Source organism: Sorex araneus, chromosome 2 (genome assembly GCF_027595985.1).
Source record: "Sorex araneus isolate mSorAra2 chromosome 2, mSorAra2.pri, whole genome shotgun sequence".
Taxonomy (NCBI): domain Eukaryota; kingdom Metazoa; phylum Chordata; class Mammalia; order Eulipotyphla; family Soricidae; genus Sorex; species Sorex araneus.
In genome coordinates this window covers 321,097,681-321,116,912 of record NC_073303.1, presented here as the reverse complement: position 1 = coordinate 321,116,912, position 19,232 = coordinate 321,097,681, and the positions used below count along the sequence as shown (strand labels likewise).

The window sequence follows — 19,232 nt, the reverse complement described above, 5'->3', positions numbered from 1 at the left end:
CTCTGCTGTGTGGGCAGGATACTCTCAGTAGCTTGCTGGGCTCTCTGAGAGGGATGGAAGAATCGAAACTGGGTTGGCTGCGTGCAATATGTGCTCACTTTGGCAGCACATATACTGAAATTGGAACGATACAAAGAAGATTAGCATATGAAATTATATTACCTAAAAATATATCACTTGAAACACTTGAAACAGAAGTAATATAATTTTCAAATAATATAAGCAATATAGTTTTATATATTACCTGGAAAATACATATTTTTTAAGAAATATAAATAATATACTTTTCAAGTAAAATATGAAATTACTTCATGTCTGTCTTATATTGGGGTTAGGTGGGAAGAAATATTCCTATTTCATAAACTCTACACTGACGTGTCAGTCAAGTAAAGCAACTAAGTAGCTGACAATTTTTTCTGGGGGGTGTGCGTATTCAAACATCATTGCATACTAAGGAAAATAACCTGAACAGCAGATGCATTACTGGTACCCACTTCGTATTAACAACCTAACTAGGAATCTAAGCCTCCAACATCAATACCCACAAAACTCTAAGAACAATGTGGAAAATAAGGAACTCAGATGAAGTAGCATATATGAATAGAAACCCAGTTTAGGCAATAGAAACCCAGTTAAGTCTCCATTCCCAGCAAGACACACGAGCCCTGTTGATGAAGACGTGACATCAACACTTGTTGCACTGGCAACAGAAGTTAAACAAACACTTGTCTGCAAAACGAAGCAGTCACTCGATGATAAATTTAACAAACTCAAAGAAGAAATTTTTCAGAAGATAAAAAATTCCATAAAAATGGAGGAGCAAAAGAACACACTAGTAAGCAATAGTAACAGAATCTCATAGGGGGAGAACCATTTAGATGAACTTAAAGACAAAGTATTAATAACAAAGTCAAAAAGGAAAAGGGAAATAAAAGAATGGATGAAAATGTAAGGTACTTAATGAACAAAGTGAGGAAGAATAATTTCTGAATTATAGGAGTGCCAGAGGTGAGTTAAAAGGGGAAGGGGGAGAAACAGTGGCGGGAGAGATTAGAGCTGAGAACTTTCCCAGTCTTTGTAGGAAGGCAGCTGTGCAGATTCAAGAGGCCAAAGAGACCGAACAAAATAGACTCAAACAGAGCAACACTAAGACACATAGTTAATCAAACTGGGAAAAAACAAAGAGAGACAACTTCTTAAGGCAGCAAGAGAAAAGAAAAACCTTAAGTATAAGGGAATAAAATAAGAATCGCAACAGATCTCCCATACACAATGGTACAATTGAGAAAAGAGGGGGATGACATAGTCAAAATTACTGAATAAAAAAAATCTTTACCCTAAAGTCCACTACCAGCAGAGCTCTCATTAGATAGGAGGGAGGGATTAAAAATGTTCTCAGACAAACAAGAACTGGAGACATTTGTGATAACCAAATCAACAGGAATGAACTACTAAAAGCCCACTCATATAAACAAAATAGCCAATTGTAGAAACCACACAACCAATGATTTTGGATCATTATAACAAAATCCAAACATTTGCTGTTTACAGGAAACACATCTAAAATCATAGGATAGACACAGTGTCAGAGTAAATGAATGGAAAATAATTTTATTAACCAATGGAAAACAAAAAATTCTGGGACAACCATGTTTATGCCAGACCAAATTTCATTCAATCTAAAGAAAGTATACTACTCACTTATCAAGAAATACACCAAGAAGCACTAACTCTAATCAACGTTATGCACCAAATATGGGGTCAGCAAAGTATTTAAGGCTTCTGATCACAAACCTAGAGAAATACATGGGTGACAATATACTACTAATAGTGGGAGATTTCAACACCTCACTGTCACCACTGGATAGATCTCCTAGACAGGCTATCAATAAAGACAAAGGTTCAAATGAGGAACTAGAAAAGCTGGGACTAATGGATTTATACACGACCTTCCATCCACAAAAAGTGCACATGGAACATTCTTCATGATAAATCACATTTTTGGAAATAACTCTAATTTACATAAATTTTCAGAAACAAATGAATCATACCAAGCATCCTATCAGATCACAATGCCATGGAAATAGAAAGCAACCATAAAAATAAGATGGGGACAAACCATAACAACTGAAGACTGAACAACATGCTACTATATCACAGTTGGATCAAAGAGGAAATCAATAAAGAAATAAAAAGATTCCTTGACACTAATGACAATGAAGAAACAAGTTACCAAAATCTCCTGGATAGAGCAAAAGCAGTACTTACAAGGAAACTCAGAGTAACACAAGGCTCCATAAGGAAAGAAAAGGATAAAACCAAAAATCTAAATACACAGCTTAGATGTCTGGTGATATAACAACAAATGAATATAAAAACTAGGAGAAGAAAAGAAATAATAATAACCAGATAAAAAGTTAACAATATAGAAACCAAGAAAGCAATACAAAGAGTCAGTGAGACAGAGCTCATACTTCAAAAGAATGAACAAGATATATAAACCATTGGCTAAATTTGTAAGGAAAGTGCTCAAATAAATTGGATCAACAATAAAGGGGTGAAGTTACAATGAAACTCCCAGAAATTCAAGACATCATGAATACTATGAACAACTCTACTCTGCTAAATGGAGAGCCTAGAAGAAAGGGACAAATGCCAAAAGCATGTAATCTCATGAATAAAATTATGGTTTCTATTTCTAAGCGTGCCTAATTGTTTAGTCTGTACTCTCATGAGAAGTTAATAATAGTAACTGATTAGCAGTTACTTATCAATTATGTAGATTATTTCTAAGTTAGTGGCACAATTGATAGACCTCAAAATCCCTGAGAAAGGCGAAATTGATGTATGTAAAAACTTTTCGTATATCATAAAGTTCACATTCACAGCCACACTGTGGGGGGCTCTTTTTATAGAGGAGGTGGAGCACATAGATGATAGGGAAAATGAGACCTCGGACCTTGCATAACTCCAAATACATGCCCAGAGAATTTCAGGGCACATACCATAGGAGACCCTATTAATACCAAGTATTATCACTTATCAATCATTTTTTTAACAGCTATTTGATGACTATCTACTACGTAACGATCTTGGGTGATAGGTACAAAGACTATAGAAAAAAATCTGAACTTCCTACGAAACCACAAAATAATGGGGGTGGGGATCAGATCTACAAATGTGAGGGCAGAAGAAGCCAATGGAATCATGAACACCAACATACTCCATTTTAGTAAGCAGAAAATGTTACTAGAGGCTTCAGGAGATGTGCCTGAAGAAAACAGGAGAATATACAGTCACCTGCTGAAAATCTCAAGTTCTTTCTAAGTCCTATGTTTATACCTGCAGTTCACTGAACCTGGAGAAGTTCCTGGTTGTGGAGAGAATTCTTCAGATTTCCACTGACTTGAATCCCAAAATATGCACTGTATCCAATGGACATGTATGGAATAATTCACTGCCTTAGCAAAATATTTGTATTGTGGTTTTCTATCATAGTCAGCATATAATAATGATAAATACCCCACGTTGTTACCTAAAAAAGAAAAAAAGAATTAACAAATATGACCTGAAAGTTGGAAACAAACAAAAATATGAGCCTTACCAAAGAGAGAGCAGAAAGAGTGACGTAGAGCTAGGCTAAAACTGAACTAATAATTTATCTTCATGCAAACTGTGAATTAAATTAATTCTTTTTTTTTTGGCTTTTTGGGTCACACCTGGTGATGCACAGGAGTCACTCCTGCTTTGCACTCAGGAATTACTCCTGGCAGAGCTCAGGGGACATATGGGATGCTGGGAATCGAAGCCAGGTCGGCCGCATGCAAGGCAAAAGCCCTACACGCCTTTGTGCTATTGCTCCAGCCCCTAAACTAATTCTTATGAAACTCTGGCTACTGTTTTTTTTTTTTTGAGACAGATGAATTTTATTAAGGAAGATACAAGATTAAGGGAGAATGCAGGTTTCTTTTCAGGGAGAGAAGAGTGCCAAAAAGGAAAAGAAAATGATTACACACCCAGAGAGGTATGGGCAATTCCAAAATGGAGTTCCCCGAGTTTTGGGGCAGTAGCTGACTCTATGTGGGTCTTTTTGGAGCTTCTTCTGTTTGGACCAAGTGTCACTGTTCAGATGCTTTCAAGGAGAAAAACTGTTGGTCTTTTCATTCTCTCTTACCAGAACATCATTCCTGCCTGTAAATTCTCTCGACATCAGGTCTTACCTTTGTTCTGAGTTGATAGAAGGCTGGATTTTTGTATGTTATCTTGCCTTTCCAAACAATTATTGGATATTTGAATTTTAATCTCTCCAAACATTTCTTGGAGATATATTTTTTAATTAAATCAGTGAGATTTAATTTTTTAAATGTCAAATTTAAAAGTTTGTGATAGGGTTTCAGTTATGGAATGTTCCAATACCCATCCCTTCACCAGTGTACATTTCCCACCACCAACATTCCCAGTTTCCGTCCAGCCACCCCCTCCCACCCCTGTCCCAGAACACCAGTCTGCCTCCATGGCAGGCACTTTTATTCTCTTCTCTCTCTCTCTCTCTCTCTCTCTCTCTCTCTCTCTCTCTCTCTCTCTCTCTCTCTCTCTCTCCCCTCTTCTGGGCATTATAGTTTGCAATAAAGGAACTGACAGTTAATCATTTATCTATTCTCAGAACTCAGATCTTGTCCACAGTGATCATTCCCAACTATCATTATCATAATGGTTGATTTATTATCCTAATTGCCCTCCCCCGGACCTTCCACTTGTGGCAAGCTTCCATTGATGGATCAGTCTTCCTGGCCCTTGTTTCAACTGTCCATGAGTATTAGTCTCATACATTTTTATATGTGTGATAAGTGCGATATATAAGTGCACACAGATAAGTGCAGTCATTCTATGTTTGTGTCCCTCTTTTTGACTGATTTCACTCAGCATGATACTCTCCATGTCAATCTGTTTATAAGCAAATATCATGACTTAATTTTTGCCTGGTAGCTGCATAGTATTCCATTGGTAGATAAATTATAGTTTCTTTATCTTGTTTCCAGATTCTGGCTATTTGTGAACAGTGTTGCAATGAACAGAGAAGTGCAGAAGACTGTTTTTGTTGTGTGTTTTAGGTCACCAGGCCATATTCTCAGAAGTGGTATTGCTGGGTCATATGGAAATTCAATTTCTAGTTTCTTGAGAAATGCCCATATTGTTTTCCAAAAAGATTGGACCAGTTGGCATCTCCACCAACAACAGATGAGAGTTCCTTTCTCCCTGCCAGCACTGGTTGTTCTTGTTATTTTTGACATGTGTCTGTCTCTGTGGATAAGATGACATCTCATTGTTGTTCTGATTTCCGTTTCCCTGATAATTAGTGATGTAGAACATTTTTCATGTGCTTTTTGGCCATCTGTATTTCTTCTTTGAGGAAGTTTCTGTTCATTTACTCTCCCCAGTTTTTGATGGGCTAGGATGTATTTTTCTGGAAAAGTTCCACCAGTGACTTGTATATCTCTGATATCAACCTCTTCATATTTCTTGCTCTTTTATCAAAGATTAAGTGATCATATATTTGAGGGTTTGTGTCAGGATATTTAACTCTATTCTACTGGTCTGCAGGTCTGTCTGTATTCCAACACCATGGTGTTTTAATTAGCATAACTTTTTATATTAGTAAATTTTTGACTCATTTCACTTAGGATGATACTTTCCATGTTGATCCACTTATATGCAAAGCTCATGACTTCATCTTTTCTAACAGCTATGCATAGTATTACATTGTGTAGATGTACCAAAGTTTCTTTAGCCAGTCATCTGTTCTCGGGCACCTGGGTTTTTTCCAGATTCTGGCTATCGTAAACAGTGCTGCAATGAACATACGAGTGCAGATGTCATTTCGAGTTATACTTTTTTGCCTCTCTGGTATATATTCCCAGAAGTGGTATTGCTAGGTCAAATGGGAGCTCAATTTCTAGCTTTTTGAGAAGCGTCCATACTATTTTCTAAAAGGGTAGTATGTTTTCTTTTTAAGATACAAAAGTTCTTATTTTGTGAATGTTTTAGATAGTTTTCTATTCTCAATGTTATAACAGTTTTTTGAAGATAGAATTTTGAATTTTTTTAATTTTTAGAATTTATTTTTTCAAAAACACCCATCCCTTCACCAATGCACATTTCCTACCACCAGTGTCCCCACTTTCCCTCCTAGCCCCATCCTCTGCTTGCCTCTGCAGGTACTTTTCTTCTCTCTTTGAGTCAGTGTTTGCTCTGATTGTCCAAATGTGTTTCTTGTAGGCAGAAGAATGTTAGATTCAGTTTATTTTCATGTTGCCACTCTGTGTCTCTTAATTGGTATATTTAAACATTGACATTGAGAGATATTGTTGTGATGGGGTTTTGTGCCATCTTTCAGTAGAAGTTTGTTGTGTTTGTGGGGTTTGTCTTGTCTTACAGTAACCCCCTCAGTCCTTCTTTTAAGGTTGGTTTTGAGTCTTTTAAGTTCCTAAGCTTTTGTTTATCCATGAAGTTGTATATTGTTACTTCAAATCTGAGTGAGAGTCTAGCAGGGTAAGTTATTCTTGGTGAAACCTCCATTACATTAAGTTTCTTTTTTTTTTATTAGTGAATCACCGTGAGGTACAGTTACAGACTTAGAAACTTCCATGCTTGCATTTCAGTCATACAATAGTCGAGTATCCAACCCTCCACCAGTACCCATTTTCTACCACCAAAGGTCCCAGCATCCCTCCCACCATCCCCTACGCCCTGCCTGCCCCTCCTCCCCTACCCACCTCTGTGACAGGGCATTCCCTTTTGTTCTCTCTCTCCTTTTGGGTATTGTGGTTTTCAATAGAGGTATTAAGTGGCCATCATGTTCAGTCTGTAGTCTGCTTTCAGGGTCTGCAGTCTGCTCCCATCCCGAGCGGATCCTCCTAACACCATTTACTTGATGATTCCTTCTCTAACTGAACTGCCTTTTTTCCCCAGTATATGAGGCCGGAAGATAGAAATGAAGATAGAAACTGCAGGCAGTGAGCCACATCTATTCAAGTGTAATTATCCGGTTCAGTATGTTAGGCATTCGAATGAATCAATGCTCATGGCCAAGTTCATGTTGACAAGGACACTGACACCACCGATGCCCCTGTTGTCACAAGTTCTGAGGAACAATTCTTCTCCAGTGTCGAAAACGGCGTGATGTGATTGATATCTTCTTGTTTCGGTCAGACCAATGATGTCGTACTTGATCTTCTGCACTTGCACCATCAGGTCCTCAATGGATGCTTCTGATGCCAGTGTATGTGTGTTGAAAGTACAGACAACCATTTTTGTCTTTCTTCGTTTTGGCAGTCTAGTTTGTCCCCAAGATTTTTTCAGCCTCTCCTTGTTCGTCTTTCTTAATGCTGTGGTATTGGGGGCTCTTTCAGTGTCAGGTGAATGAGGCCAATTGTTGTTACTGTGTTGGCATATCGAATACGCCACGGGTAGCTTGATAGGCTCTGCCGTGCAGGCGGGATACTCTTGGTAGCTTGCCAGGCTCTTTGAGAGGGATGGAGGCTTTTAGGGCGGCCTCCAATTGCCCTTAAAGGTGTGACAATGGTTCACACCATATTTGAGCCCTGTCAAATATGGTGCGGGAATAATGGGTATTAACTGTCATAAGGTGTGTCCAGTGAGCAGCCCAGAGTGTGGTGGTGGCTGGGTAGTGGATGTAGTGGGGGTCAGCCAGTGAGGTATTTATCTGGCTTGGCTAGGGTGGGGTGTTTAGGTTTGACTCCCTCCCTCAGATGCCAGAGATTGAAGGAGGCAGACAGAGGATCTTGTTTCTGGGTCTTGTTGAACTACGCACCAGACTCAAACCAGGAAGAAGAAATTGAGAGGTTCTACATGAAACTGGAGAAGTTCTATAAAGAAGACCACACCTTCTACAAGATCATTGTTGGTGATTTTAATGCCAAGATTGGTCCAAGAAGGTCGCCCAAAGAACTCCACAATGGGACCCGTGGCCTAGAATGGAACGATCAGGGTGAGAGACTGTCTGAATTCATCATGTAGACCAAGACCATCCATGGTAACTCACAGTTCCAGAAGGCCAAATCTAAACACTGGACATGGGAGTCTCCAGGTGAACAGTTCCAAATTGACCACATCATATTCAATCGAAGGTTTTGCCTGACTGATATCTCTTTGTCCCAAAATTTCAAATGGGATCGGACGCAAAATTCTATTTCACAAAGGGGGGAGAAAGGTCTGCAAAATTTAAGTTTAAGAAGGCAACTCCCAGGCTGCCGGCCCAAGAGCGTGCCGACTCCCCCCACGTTGGCGGTCGGGGTCCAGAGCCCCAGGTCCCCCGTCTCGCATCTCACAGACTCCCCGCGGCAGCCCTGAACTCTCACTCCCCACCAGGTTGTTAGGGGCGTGTCCACACACCAGGGGCGTGGCCTCAAAGAAGGTGTGGCCTCAAAAGGGGGCGTGGCCTCCTTGTGGAGCGGCAGCCGAACATATTTTTCCCACTCAATGCATTGTGCTTTGGCCATAATCGATTGAATCTATCCCTCTGAAGAATACCCTGGTCATCTTAGTCACTTTATGTTAATAGTCAACAGACCTAGCCTATCTTCATTTCTCAAAAACTGTCAATGAACTCATCAAGCTGCACATAAAGTCCTTTGTAAAAAGATCATAGCCCCACGTTTTCTCTTGAGACCTCTCTTGAGCTAAGGAGAGAGTCTAATAATAAAACCCATAACAACATGAAGAAACAGCGAAAATCCCCACCACCAGCAGAGATGGAAGGGAGAATCTCAGCAACCCCAACAATGACCTCCCAGAAATACAGTCTCCTCTCAGATAAAGAATTCAGAGAGGAAATCGTGAAGATGGTTGAAGAACTCAAAACAACTATGGAGCGAATATCCAATAAGTTAAGGGAAGATATGGATGGAGCATTGGAATGATCCACCAAGATAATTCAGGAAGAAATGAGAGCAGAAATTTCAAAGCTATGAACAGAAGAGACACAATTAAAAGAATCAGTAGATGAAATAGAAAACTCAGTAGGAGCCCTTAACAGTAGAATGACTACTCCTGAAGAAAGAATCAGTGATCTTGAAGACGAGCTGCAGAAAGCATATAGGTAACAACAAATAATGGCAAAAGACCTCAAAACAGCTCTAGAGCGAATTAGAGTCCTAGGGGATGACCTCAAGAGAAACAATATAAGAATCATTGGAGTACCAGAACCACAGGTAACCAATCCAAATGAAAAAAACACAATTAAAGACATCATCACTAAGAAATGCCCAGAACTAGAAAATGTGGACATCCAGATCCAAGGAGTCCGAAGAGTGCCAGCTAAAAGGGACCCAAATAAAAAATCCCCAAGGCATATCATAGTCAGAATGATGGATGCTATGGATAGAGATACAATACTGCAAGCAGCAAGATCAAAGAAGGAGATCATATACAAAGGAGCACCCCTTAGATTCACAGCAGACCTATCACAAGAAACCTTCCAAGCCCGAAGACAATGGTGGGATATAGTGAAAAAACTCAATGAAATGAATGCCTCACCAAGAATACTTTACCTGGCTAAACTCTCAATTAAACTTGAAGGAACCATACACTACTTCACAGAGAAACAACAGCTCAGGAACTTCATAGACTCAAGACCAAATTTAAAAGCAGGACTCAAAGGACTACTATAAGACAAGGGGAAAAAACCTATAAGAACAACAAACCCTTCAGAAAAATGGCACAAAATCCCATGACAATAATTTCTCTTAATGATAACGGTCTAAATGCACCAATCAAAAGGCACAGAGTGGCAAAATGGATTCGGCAACTAAACCCAACTTTCTGCTGCCTACAAGAAACACATCTGAATAGTCAGAACAAACACAGACTCAAAATCAAAGGATGGAAAACAATCCTGCAAGCAAACAGCTCCCTCTAAAAAGCGGGGATGGCCATACTAGTATCTGACAACATAGATTTCAGGCTGAAAAAGATTAGAAGGGACAGCGAAGGTCATTAGCTATTTATCAAGGGATATGTACAACAGGAAGAAATCACACTATTAAACGTATATGCACCTAATGAACGACCAGCTAAATACTTAAAAGAACTCCTAACAGAATTTAAGGAGAATATGATCAATGAGACTACTTTGAAAGTCTATATGCCACGAAACAAGAGAACCTAAAAGAAATGGACAAATTCCTTGACTCATACAATCTCCCAAGACTAAACCAAGAAGACCTGAAATTTCTAAATAGGCCCATAAATATCAAGGAAATTGAAACTGTAATCAAAAGTCTACCCAAAAACAAAAGCCCAGGTCCAGACGGATTCACTGGCGAATTCTTCCAAACATTTAAAGAAGACTTGTTGCCAGTTCTTCTCAAGCTTTTCCAGGAAATTGAAAAGACAGGAACCCTTCCAAACAGTTTCTACGAGGCACATATCTCCCTAATACCAAAAGCAAACAAAGACAGCACTAACAAAGAAAACTATAGACCAATATCCTTAATGAACACCGATGCGAAGATCCTCAACAAAATACTAGCAAATAGAATCCAACAACTCATCAAAAAGATCATAAACCACGACCAAGTAGGATTCATCCTGGGGATGCAAGCATGGTTTAACATTCGGAAATCAATCAACATAATCCATCATATCAACAAAAGTAAAGATAAAAACCATATCATCATATCAATATATGCAGAGAAAGCATTTGACAAGATCCAACACCCATTCATGATAAAAACTCTCACCAAAATGGGCTTTGGAGGAACTTTCCTCAAGATTGTTGAAGCCATTTACCACAAACCTATGGCAAGCATTATCATCAATGGAGAAAAACTAAGGGCCTTTCCTCTAAGATCGGGGACAAGACAAGGATGCCCACTCTCAACACTTCTCTTTAATATAGTACTGGACTATTAGCAATAGCCATCAGGCAAGAAGAAGATATTAAGGGAATCAGATCGGAAAGGAAGAAATCAAGCTCTCACTATTCGCAGATGATATGATACTATACCTAGAGAAGCCTAAAAGCTCTAGTAAGAAACTCTTGGAAACAATTGTCCTGTACAGTAAAATCGCAGGCTATAAAATCAACACCCAAAAATCCATGACCTTCCTACATGTAAACAATGAAATAGAGGAAAGGGACATGAAAAAAGCAATCCCGTTCACAATCATGCCCCAGAAAATCAAATACCTTGGAATCAGCTTAACTAAAGAAGTAAAGGACCTCTACAAAGAAAACTATAAAACGCTACTCCATGAAATAAAAGAGGACATGAGGAAATGGAAACATATCCCTTGCTCATGGATAGGGAGAATAAATATTGTCAAAATGGCAATACTCCCCAAATCATTATACAGATTTAACGTGATCCCTATAAAGATACCCATGTCATTCTTCAAAGAAACGGATCAAGCAATCCTGAAATTCATATGGAACAACAAACGCCCACGGATAGCTAAAACAATTCTTGGGAAAAAGATGATGGGAGGCATCACCCTTCCCAACCTTAAACTCTACTACAAAGCGGTAACAATTAAAACAGCTTGGTACTGGAACAATTGCAGAGCCGAAGACCAATGGAACAGGGTGGAATATCCCTACACACAACCTCAAATGTATGATCATCTAATCTTTGATAAGGGAGCAAGAGATGTGAAGTGGAGCAATGAAAGCCTCTTTAACAAATGGTGCTGGCACAACTGGACAACCACATGCAAAAAAATGGGCTTAGAACTCGACCTGACACCATGCACAAAAGTCAGATCAAAATGGATTAAAGACCTCAACATCAGACCACAAACCATAAGGTACATTGAAGACAGGGTCGGCAAAACTCTCCACGATATTGAAGATAAAGTTATCTTCAAAGATGACACGGAACTAAGCAATCTAGTAAAAACAGAGATCAAGAAATGGGACTACATTAAACTAAAACCTTCTGCACCACAAAAGATACAGTGACCAGAATATGAAGACAATCTACAGAATGTGAAAGGATATTCACACAATACCCATCAGATAAGGGGTTGATATCAATGGTATATAAAGCACTGGTTGAACTCTACAAGAAGAAAACATCCAACCCCATCAAAAATGGGGCGAAGAAATGAACAGAAACTTTTCCAAGGAAGAGATATTAATGGCCAAAAGGCACATGAAAAAGTGCTCTACATCACTAATCGTCATATAGATGCAGATCAAAACAACCATGAGATACTACCTCACACCATAGAGACTAGCACACATCCAAAAGAACAAAAGCAACCGCTGTTGGAGAGGATGTGGGGAGAAAGGGACCCTTCTACACTGCTGGTGGGAATGCCGACTAGTTCAGCCCTTCTGGAAAACAATATGGAAGATTCTCAAAAAATTAGAGGTTGAGCTCCCATTTGACCCAGCAATACCACTTCTGGGAATATATCCCAGAGGAGCAAAAAAGTATTGTCGAAATGACATCTGCGCTTATATGTTCATCGCAGCACTGTTTACAATAGCCAGAATCTGGAAAAAACCCGAGTGCCCTAGAACAGATTACTGGTTGAAGAAACTTTGGTGCATCTATACAATGGAATACTATGCAGCTATTAGAAAAAATGTGGTCATGAAGTTTGCATATAAGTGGATCAGCCTGGAAAGTATCATGCTAAGTGAAATGAGTCAGAAAGAGAGAGACAGACATAGAAAGATTGCACTCATCTGTGGAATATAGAATAATAGACTAGGAGACTAACACCCAAGAATAGGATAAATATATACCAGGGGGTTGACTCCGTGGCTTGGAGGCTGATCTCTGGGCAACTCAGAGAAGGGAACACCAAGTAAAATGTGGTCGGAGGTCATGCAGGGGAAGGGTGATGCGGGCCGAATGTAGACTAGAGACTGAACGCAATGGCCACTCAACACCTTTATTGCAAACCACAACACCTAATCAGGGAGAGAGAACAAAAGGGAATACCCTGCCATAGTGGCAGTGTCCGGGGGGGTGGGGAGATGGGACTGGGGAGGGTGGGAGGGATGCTGGGTTTACTGGTGGTAGTGAATGGGCACTGGTGAAAGGATTGGTTCTTGAACTTTGTATGGGGAAGACATGAGCACAAAAATGTATAAATCTGTAACTCTACCCTTAAAAAAATAAATTAATTAATTAAAGAAAAATAAAAAAAAGAAGGCAACTCCCAGAATGACCACCAACTGGGAGCTCTTTGGCAATATTGCAGTAAGATGGGAAGATGCCGTCCTTGACAACATAGACTAGGAATACAACTGAGTGGTTCAGCACTTCCATGACTGTGCAAAGAATGCCGCCGAGAGTGAGAAAACCACAAACAGATGCCTGTCTTCGGAAACTCTCGAGCTGATTCATCAACGTGGCTTGGCACAAGCCTCAGGCAACCACAAGCTAACGTGTGAGCTCGCAAAGCTGTGCAGAGATGCGATAAAGGAAGACCTCAAAGAGAGAAGAGCAGCAGTGTTGGCCGATGCAGCAGAAGCCGGGGAAAAGTATTTGCAACGCTTGCCTATCCTTCACCAACTACAAGACCAAGATGACTGCCCTCCGACATCCTGATGGATCTATCACATCTTCCCGAAAGGCAATGGAGAGGATTATTCACGACTTCTACTTGGATCTCTTTGACAGCCATGTCCATCTGCCCACATACCAAATTCCGCAGAATGGATATGTTGTTCCCAACGTCCTCCCTTCTGAAATCTGACATGCCATTTTGTTGGTAAAGATGCGAACAGCACCTGGTCCGGACAAGGTCAGACACAAATACCTGAAGAATCTGCCGTCAGTACTCGTCAATACACTGGCTCGGCTCTTCACACGCTACTTGTCTGAATGCAACATTCTGTCTCAGTGGAAAACCAGTTGGATCGTTCTGTTGTACAAGGGAGACATCCACGACATCGGCAACTATCGCCCAATCTGCCTGCTGTCCATCGTCTACAAGTTGTTCACTCAAGTCATCCTGAATAGAATAGGCAGAACACTAGATGAAGGACAACCATGCGAGCAAGCCAGGTTCCGAAGAGGATTCAGCACGATAGACCATATCCACACAGTAACCAAACTCACTGAAGTTTCGAGAGAGTTCAAGATGCCACTCTGTCTAACATTCATCGACTTAAAGAAGGCCTTCAATTCTGTTGAGACTGAGGTGGTCATCGAAGCCCTGGCCAAACAGGGTGTTCAAACTCCTCTGTGAGCTGTATTGTGGATTCACCACCAGGATTTCACCATTCTACAAGGAATTGATCATTGATGTAAAGAGAGGGGTGTGGCAGGGCGATACCATTTCACTGAAACTCTTCAGTGGCGCCATTGAGAACATCATGCGACGACTGGAATGGGAAGGAATGGGAGTGAAGATAGAGGGTCGGCAATTACATCACCTCTGCTTCACTGATGACATCGTTCTCATAACGCCAAACATTAGCCAAGCAGCACAAATCCTTGCTGACTTCGACCGTGAGTGTGGAAAGGTCGGATTGCAGCTGAATCTCAACAAGATGATGCTCATGAAAAACGAACTGGTCCCTGAAGCTCCATTTGCTCTCAATGGAATGAACATCTCCGAATGCAGCAGCTATGTATACCTGGGTCGAGAAATCAACACGAGGAACGACTTGGTTCCAGAACTGTGCAGGAGGAAGAGAGTAGCATGGAATGCCTTCAAGAGCGTCGAAGAAGTGGTTAAGAGAATGAAGAACCTCCGACTCCATGCACATCTTTTCAATTCCACCATTCTTCCTGCACTAACATATGCCTCAGAGACCTGGGCCCTACGCAAATAGGATGAGAACGCTATTCGGGTATCCCAAAGAGGAATCGAAAGATACTAGGAGTATCACATCTCACTCAAGTTAGAGAAGGAATCTGGAGTTCTGACCTCCGTTGACAGTCAAGAATCAGGGACTTGTCTCGTTTGCCAAGGCATCAAAAATTAGATGGGCCAGTCATGTAATGCGATTCAAAGATGACCACTGGACTAGAGCTGTTACTGACTGGATTTCACGGGACGTCAGAAGACTGCATGGCTCCCCATCAACTAGATGGTCAGATATTCGTCAAATTCCTGAATGAACCATTTGAGGCTCTTCCTGTTCCTGGAGCGAGCACATATCATTGGGCTGCACTAGCACGAGACAGGGACAAATGGAGATGTTACTTGCGCCCGCTCAAGCAAATCGAAGATCAACGGGACAACAAGTGATACAAGTGATGTGAGGCCGGCTTCTAAGCTGTGGAGTAATCCTCCCAGTACTTATCTTTAATAATCTTGGGTATTAGTCTCTCATTCTGTTACTTTATATCCCACAAATGAGTGCAATCTTTTTATGTTGGTCCCTCTCTTTCTGGCTCATTTCACTTAACATGATACTTTCCATCCATGTTGATTCATCTATATGCAAATTTCATGACTTCATCTTTTTTAACAGCTGCATAGCATTCCATTGTGTAAATGCACCAGTTTCTTTAGCCAGTCATCTGTTCTTGGAGACTTGGATTTTTTCCAGATTCTGGCTATTGCAAACAGTGCTGCGGTGAACATACAAGTGCAGATGTCATATCTACTATACTTTTTTGCCTCTCTGGGATATATTCCCAGAAGTGGCATTGCTGGGTCAAATGGGAGTTCAATTTCTAATCTTTTGAGAATCATCCATATCATTACATTAAGTTTTAAAACTATATCCCACCATTGTCCTCAGGCCAGGAGGGTTTCATCTGATAAGTCTGCTGTAATTCTAAGGGATGATTCTTTGAATATAATTTCCTTCTTTGATCTTGCTGTTTTCAGTATTGTATCTCTATTAATGGTGTTAATCTTTTAAATTAGGATATTTATTGGAGTCTTTTTATTAGGGTCTCTTTTAGCTGGTACCTTCAGGCTTCTTGAATCAGGCTGCCTGCATTCTCCAGCACTGGGAAATTTTTAGCAATGATGTCTTTGTTACTTGTCACTTGTCATCCTATTCATCTTTGATTTGCTCGAGTGGGCGCCAATAACATCTCCATTTGTCCCTGTTGCATGCTAATGTAGCCCAATGATACCTGCTCACTCCAGGAACAGTAAGAGCCTCAAATCATTCATTCAGGGTTTTGACGAAGAAGTCTGACCATCTCCTTGGCGGGTGGCCACGTGGTCTTTTAACATTCCGAGGAATCCAGTAGGATGTCTTTAACTGTTACTATTTCATTGGAGTGCCTCCCTGTCCCTCTGGGACTCCTGTGAATCTTATATTGTTCCTTTTGAATTCATTACATGGATCTCTGTTCTGGCCTAGAGTATTCTGAGGACTTTCTACTGTTCTCTGGAGGTTTTCTGCATCTCATCCTCAAGTTCACTGGTTCTGTCTTCAGCTGTTGTTACTCTACTGCTAAGTGAACCCACTGGGATTTTCATTTCATCTACCTTTTACTTAAGCCATCTCTCTTGGTAATTTTCTTATTTCTGTTCTCATTTCCTCCTGCATTTTATTGACTCTGTTCCACGGGTTCTTTCTTGTCATCTTCTATTTTATTGAATGTCTGTTCTACTGTTTCTTTGAGCATATTAAGTGTATCCACTATTTCATCTCTGAATTCTTATGAGAGGCTCTGTATGTGGGCATTCCTGTTGAGGCTCCCACTTTCACCCACTCCTCCTGGTGCCTTTCTGTGCTGTTTCCCCAGGGTGCCTGTGGCACTCTGGAGGTGCTTCTTTCTAACATACATTCAGCATCTTCCTCTCATTGCCAGGGAGGGTTGTGTGTGTGTGGGCGGCTTGGTAGATGGTGGTCTCTTCTTTCCTCGAATAGGATCTGGTGGGGGAAATTAACTGGCAGTTGTATGAAAAACCACCCCCAGCTGCGGGGGTTGCCCGGCATGAGAGCCATGCAGTGGCCATTATGGTAGAGTCTGTGTCCCACATCACCTCAGGAAATCCCTTCCCACCACGCCATAGGGTTGTGTCTTTCCTCGCTAATCACCCATGCTCCTTGCTGCTCTAAAAAAACACTATATTTCAATGTATTTTTTGTTTAGTCAATAAAAGTATTTCTAATTAATATATTTATATGGAATGTTATATTGTCTGATATAAATATGGTTGCCCCATTTTGACCATCTACCATTAGCTTTTATGATTCCCCACCCCTCAAAAATCATTTCCCTTTAATCCTCTATCCTGTGAATTTAGTTGTGTTTCTGTAAGCAGGAAATAGAGGGATTTTTTTTCCTGATCCACCCAATAACTCTATGCATTCTTATGGGAGAATATTTTCATTCAGGAACATTGTTGATAAACAGAAAATGTTTTTCATTTTTCTATGGCAAGTTTTGTTACTTTTACACTTAGATGCTTGGTGTGTGTGTATGAGAGAGAGAAAGAGAGAAAGAGGAAGAGAGAGAGAGGAAGAGAGAGAGGAAGAGAGAGAGAGAGGAAGAGAGAGAGAGGAAGAGAGAGAGAGGAAGAGAGAGATTTTTTAAGTATTAATTGTAAGGCTGCCAATGTCCACCTAAGACCCAAGGTTTCATCTGCTATAGGAGACTAGAGTGATAGAAAACAGGACCAACTATTTCCAAGAAAAGGTGATAGGCTGTGATATCAGCATTTAAAAGGGGGCACCTATAGTGGGCTGAATTTGCGAGAATTCCATGGTTTCCAGCAAGTGTAAAGTTGGTGGATATTTCAATGAAGAAGAGGGTGTTCTGAAACATATCCAGATACAGACTTATAGTCTTCACTGGATTTCACCTGTTTCTCTGAGAACCCTAGAGATAGTAGGTGGGGCATTTGCCAAGCTGTGCACCTTTTTTTCAGAGGAAAGCAGAAATTAACATTTTTATGAGTTGGGGAATATAGCAGTGCTGAGGGAGTTCCCAGCCCCTCTGGCAGGCCCAACAACAACAATTTTTATAGCTACAAAACATCTATACTTGGAAATTTTCTACCTTTCAAAATGTCAGACAACATAGGCCAGAATAGTAGTACTGTAGATAGGGCACTTGCCTTGCATTTATCTGAACCAATTTGATCCTTTGTACCTCACCTGGTTCCTGGTGCCTGGCCTGGGATGATCCTGAACACAGAATCAGGAATAAGTCTTGAACACTGGCAGGTGTGGCCCCCCAAATTATTTTTAAACTCAAAATATAAAAATAATAAATTGATATATTTTATTATTTTAATTTTTCTGAAAGCAAAGAAATAAATAAAAATAAAGTCAAAGATATATAGTAAATTGTTAAAAAATCGCAACTTATGTTGCATAAAAAGCAGTAAACCATCTTATGCTTATACAGTGTCTTAAAAACAAGGGAAAACAGAAAAGAGAGAAAATTAGGTTTGTATGCACATTGTGCACATCTCAAAATGGATGATGTACTTTAAACATAGGACTAAATACTTATAATAAAAAGTGCATACTAAAACTACAATTTCTCTGGGTATAACAGTGGAAGGAAGTTGGTGTTGGGATTGGTGTTGGAATACTGAATGCTTGTAACAAATGCATAATGAAATTTGTAAAAATAGTGTTTAGATATACTGGTAAAAAATTAAAAATTTTAATAGCCCCTTCATTAGAAGATGGCTAAATGAACAAAGAAAAATATCACTTATGTAAATTGTTTTTCCACTTCTTTAGTTACTCTATTTCACCAGATTCCCATTTGTGACTGCTTATAATCCACACAATTTTGGGTGCAATAAATCTAGATGCATAAATAAGATTACCATTCAATACTGCTGTTCTCACTCTTTTACTATTGATACCTCATGTTATTTCTATTTTAGTTAAATTGAGTATATTTTATGTTTTTTAAAAAACCCTGCAGTTTCTCTTGGACCAGAATAATAGTACAGGAGTTAGGGTGCTTTTCTTGCATACTGCTGATACTGGTTCAATCCTCAGTACCACACAGGGTCTCCTCAACATTTCTAGGGGTCACTCCTATGCATAGAGTCAGGAATAGAACCAGAATACCACCAGGTGTGGATCGAGCACCCCTTCTGAATGAAACAACACGAAATAAAAATGTTCCATTTCTCAATTATTTAACTGGCAAAAACTCTGAAAGTTTGAAAATATTCTTACTTTGCAAATCTGTATAGAAACAAGCTTTCATCCACAGCTGGAGAGGTATTTAGTAATTTTACCCCAAATACATGTACATTAATACTCTGATTAAGAATATCATATCTATGGATTTACCTTGAAGATA

At 40.0% G+C, this 19,232-nt stretch overlaps 1 protein-coding gene across 1 annotated transcript in view; it reads right to left on the bottom strand.

Annotated features, from left to right (window-relative positions):
- Nucleotides 1–19,232, bottom strand: part of PKD1L1 (polycystin 1 like 1, transient receptor potential channel interacting) — a 199,575-nt gene that overhangs the window by 102,505 nt on the left and 77,838 nt on the right. Inside the window, exon 28 of the mRNA XM_055124814.1 lies at nt 3,343–3,535. Within this exon, the coding sequence (XP_054980789.1) occupies nt 3,343–3,535 (193 nt within the window). The remainder of the gene's footprint in view (nt 1–3,342; nt 3,536–19,232) is intronic.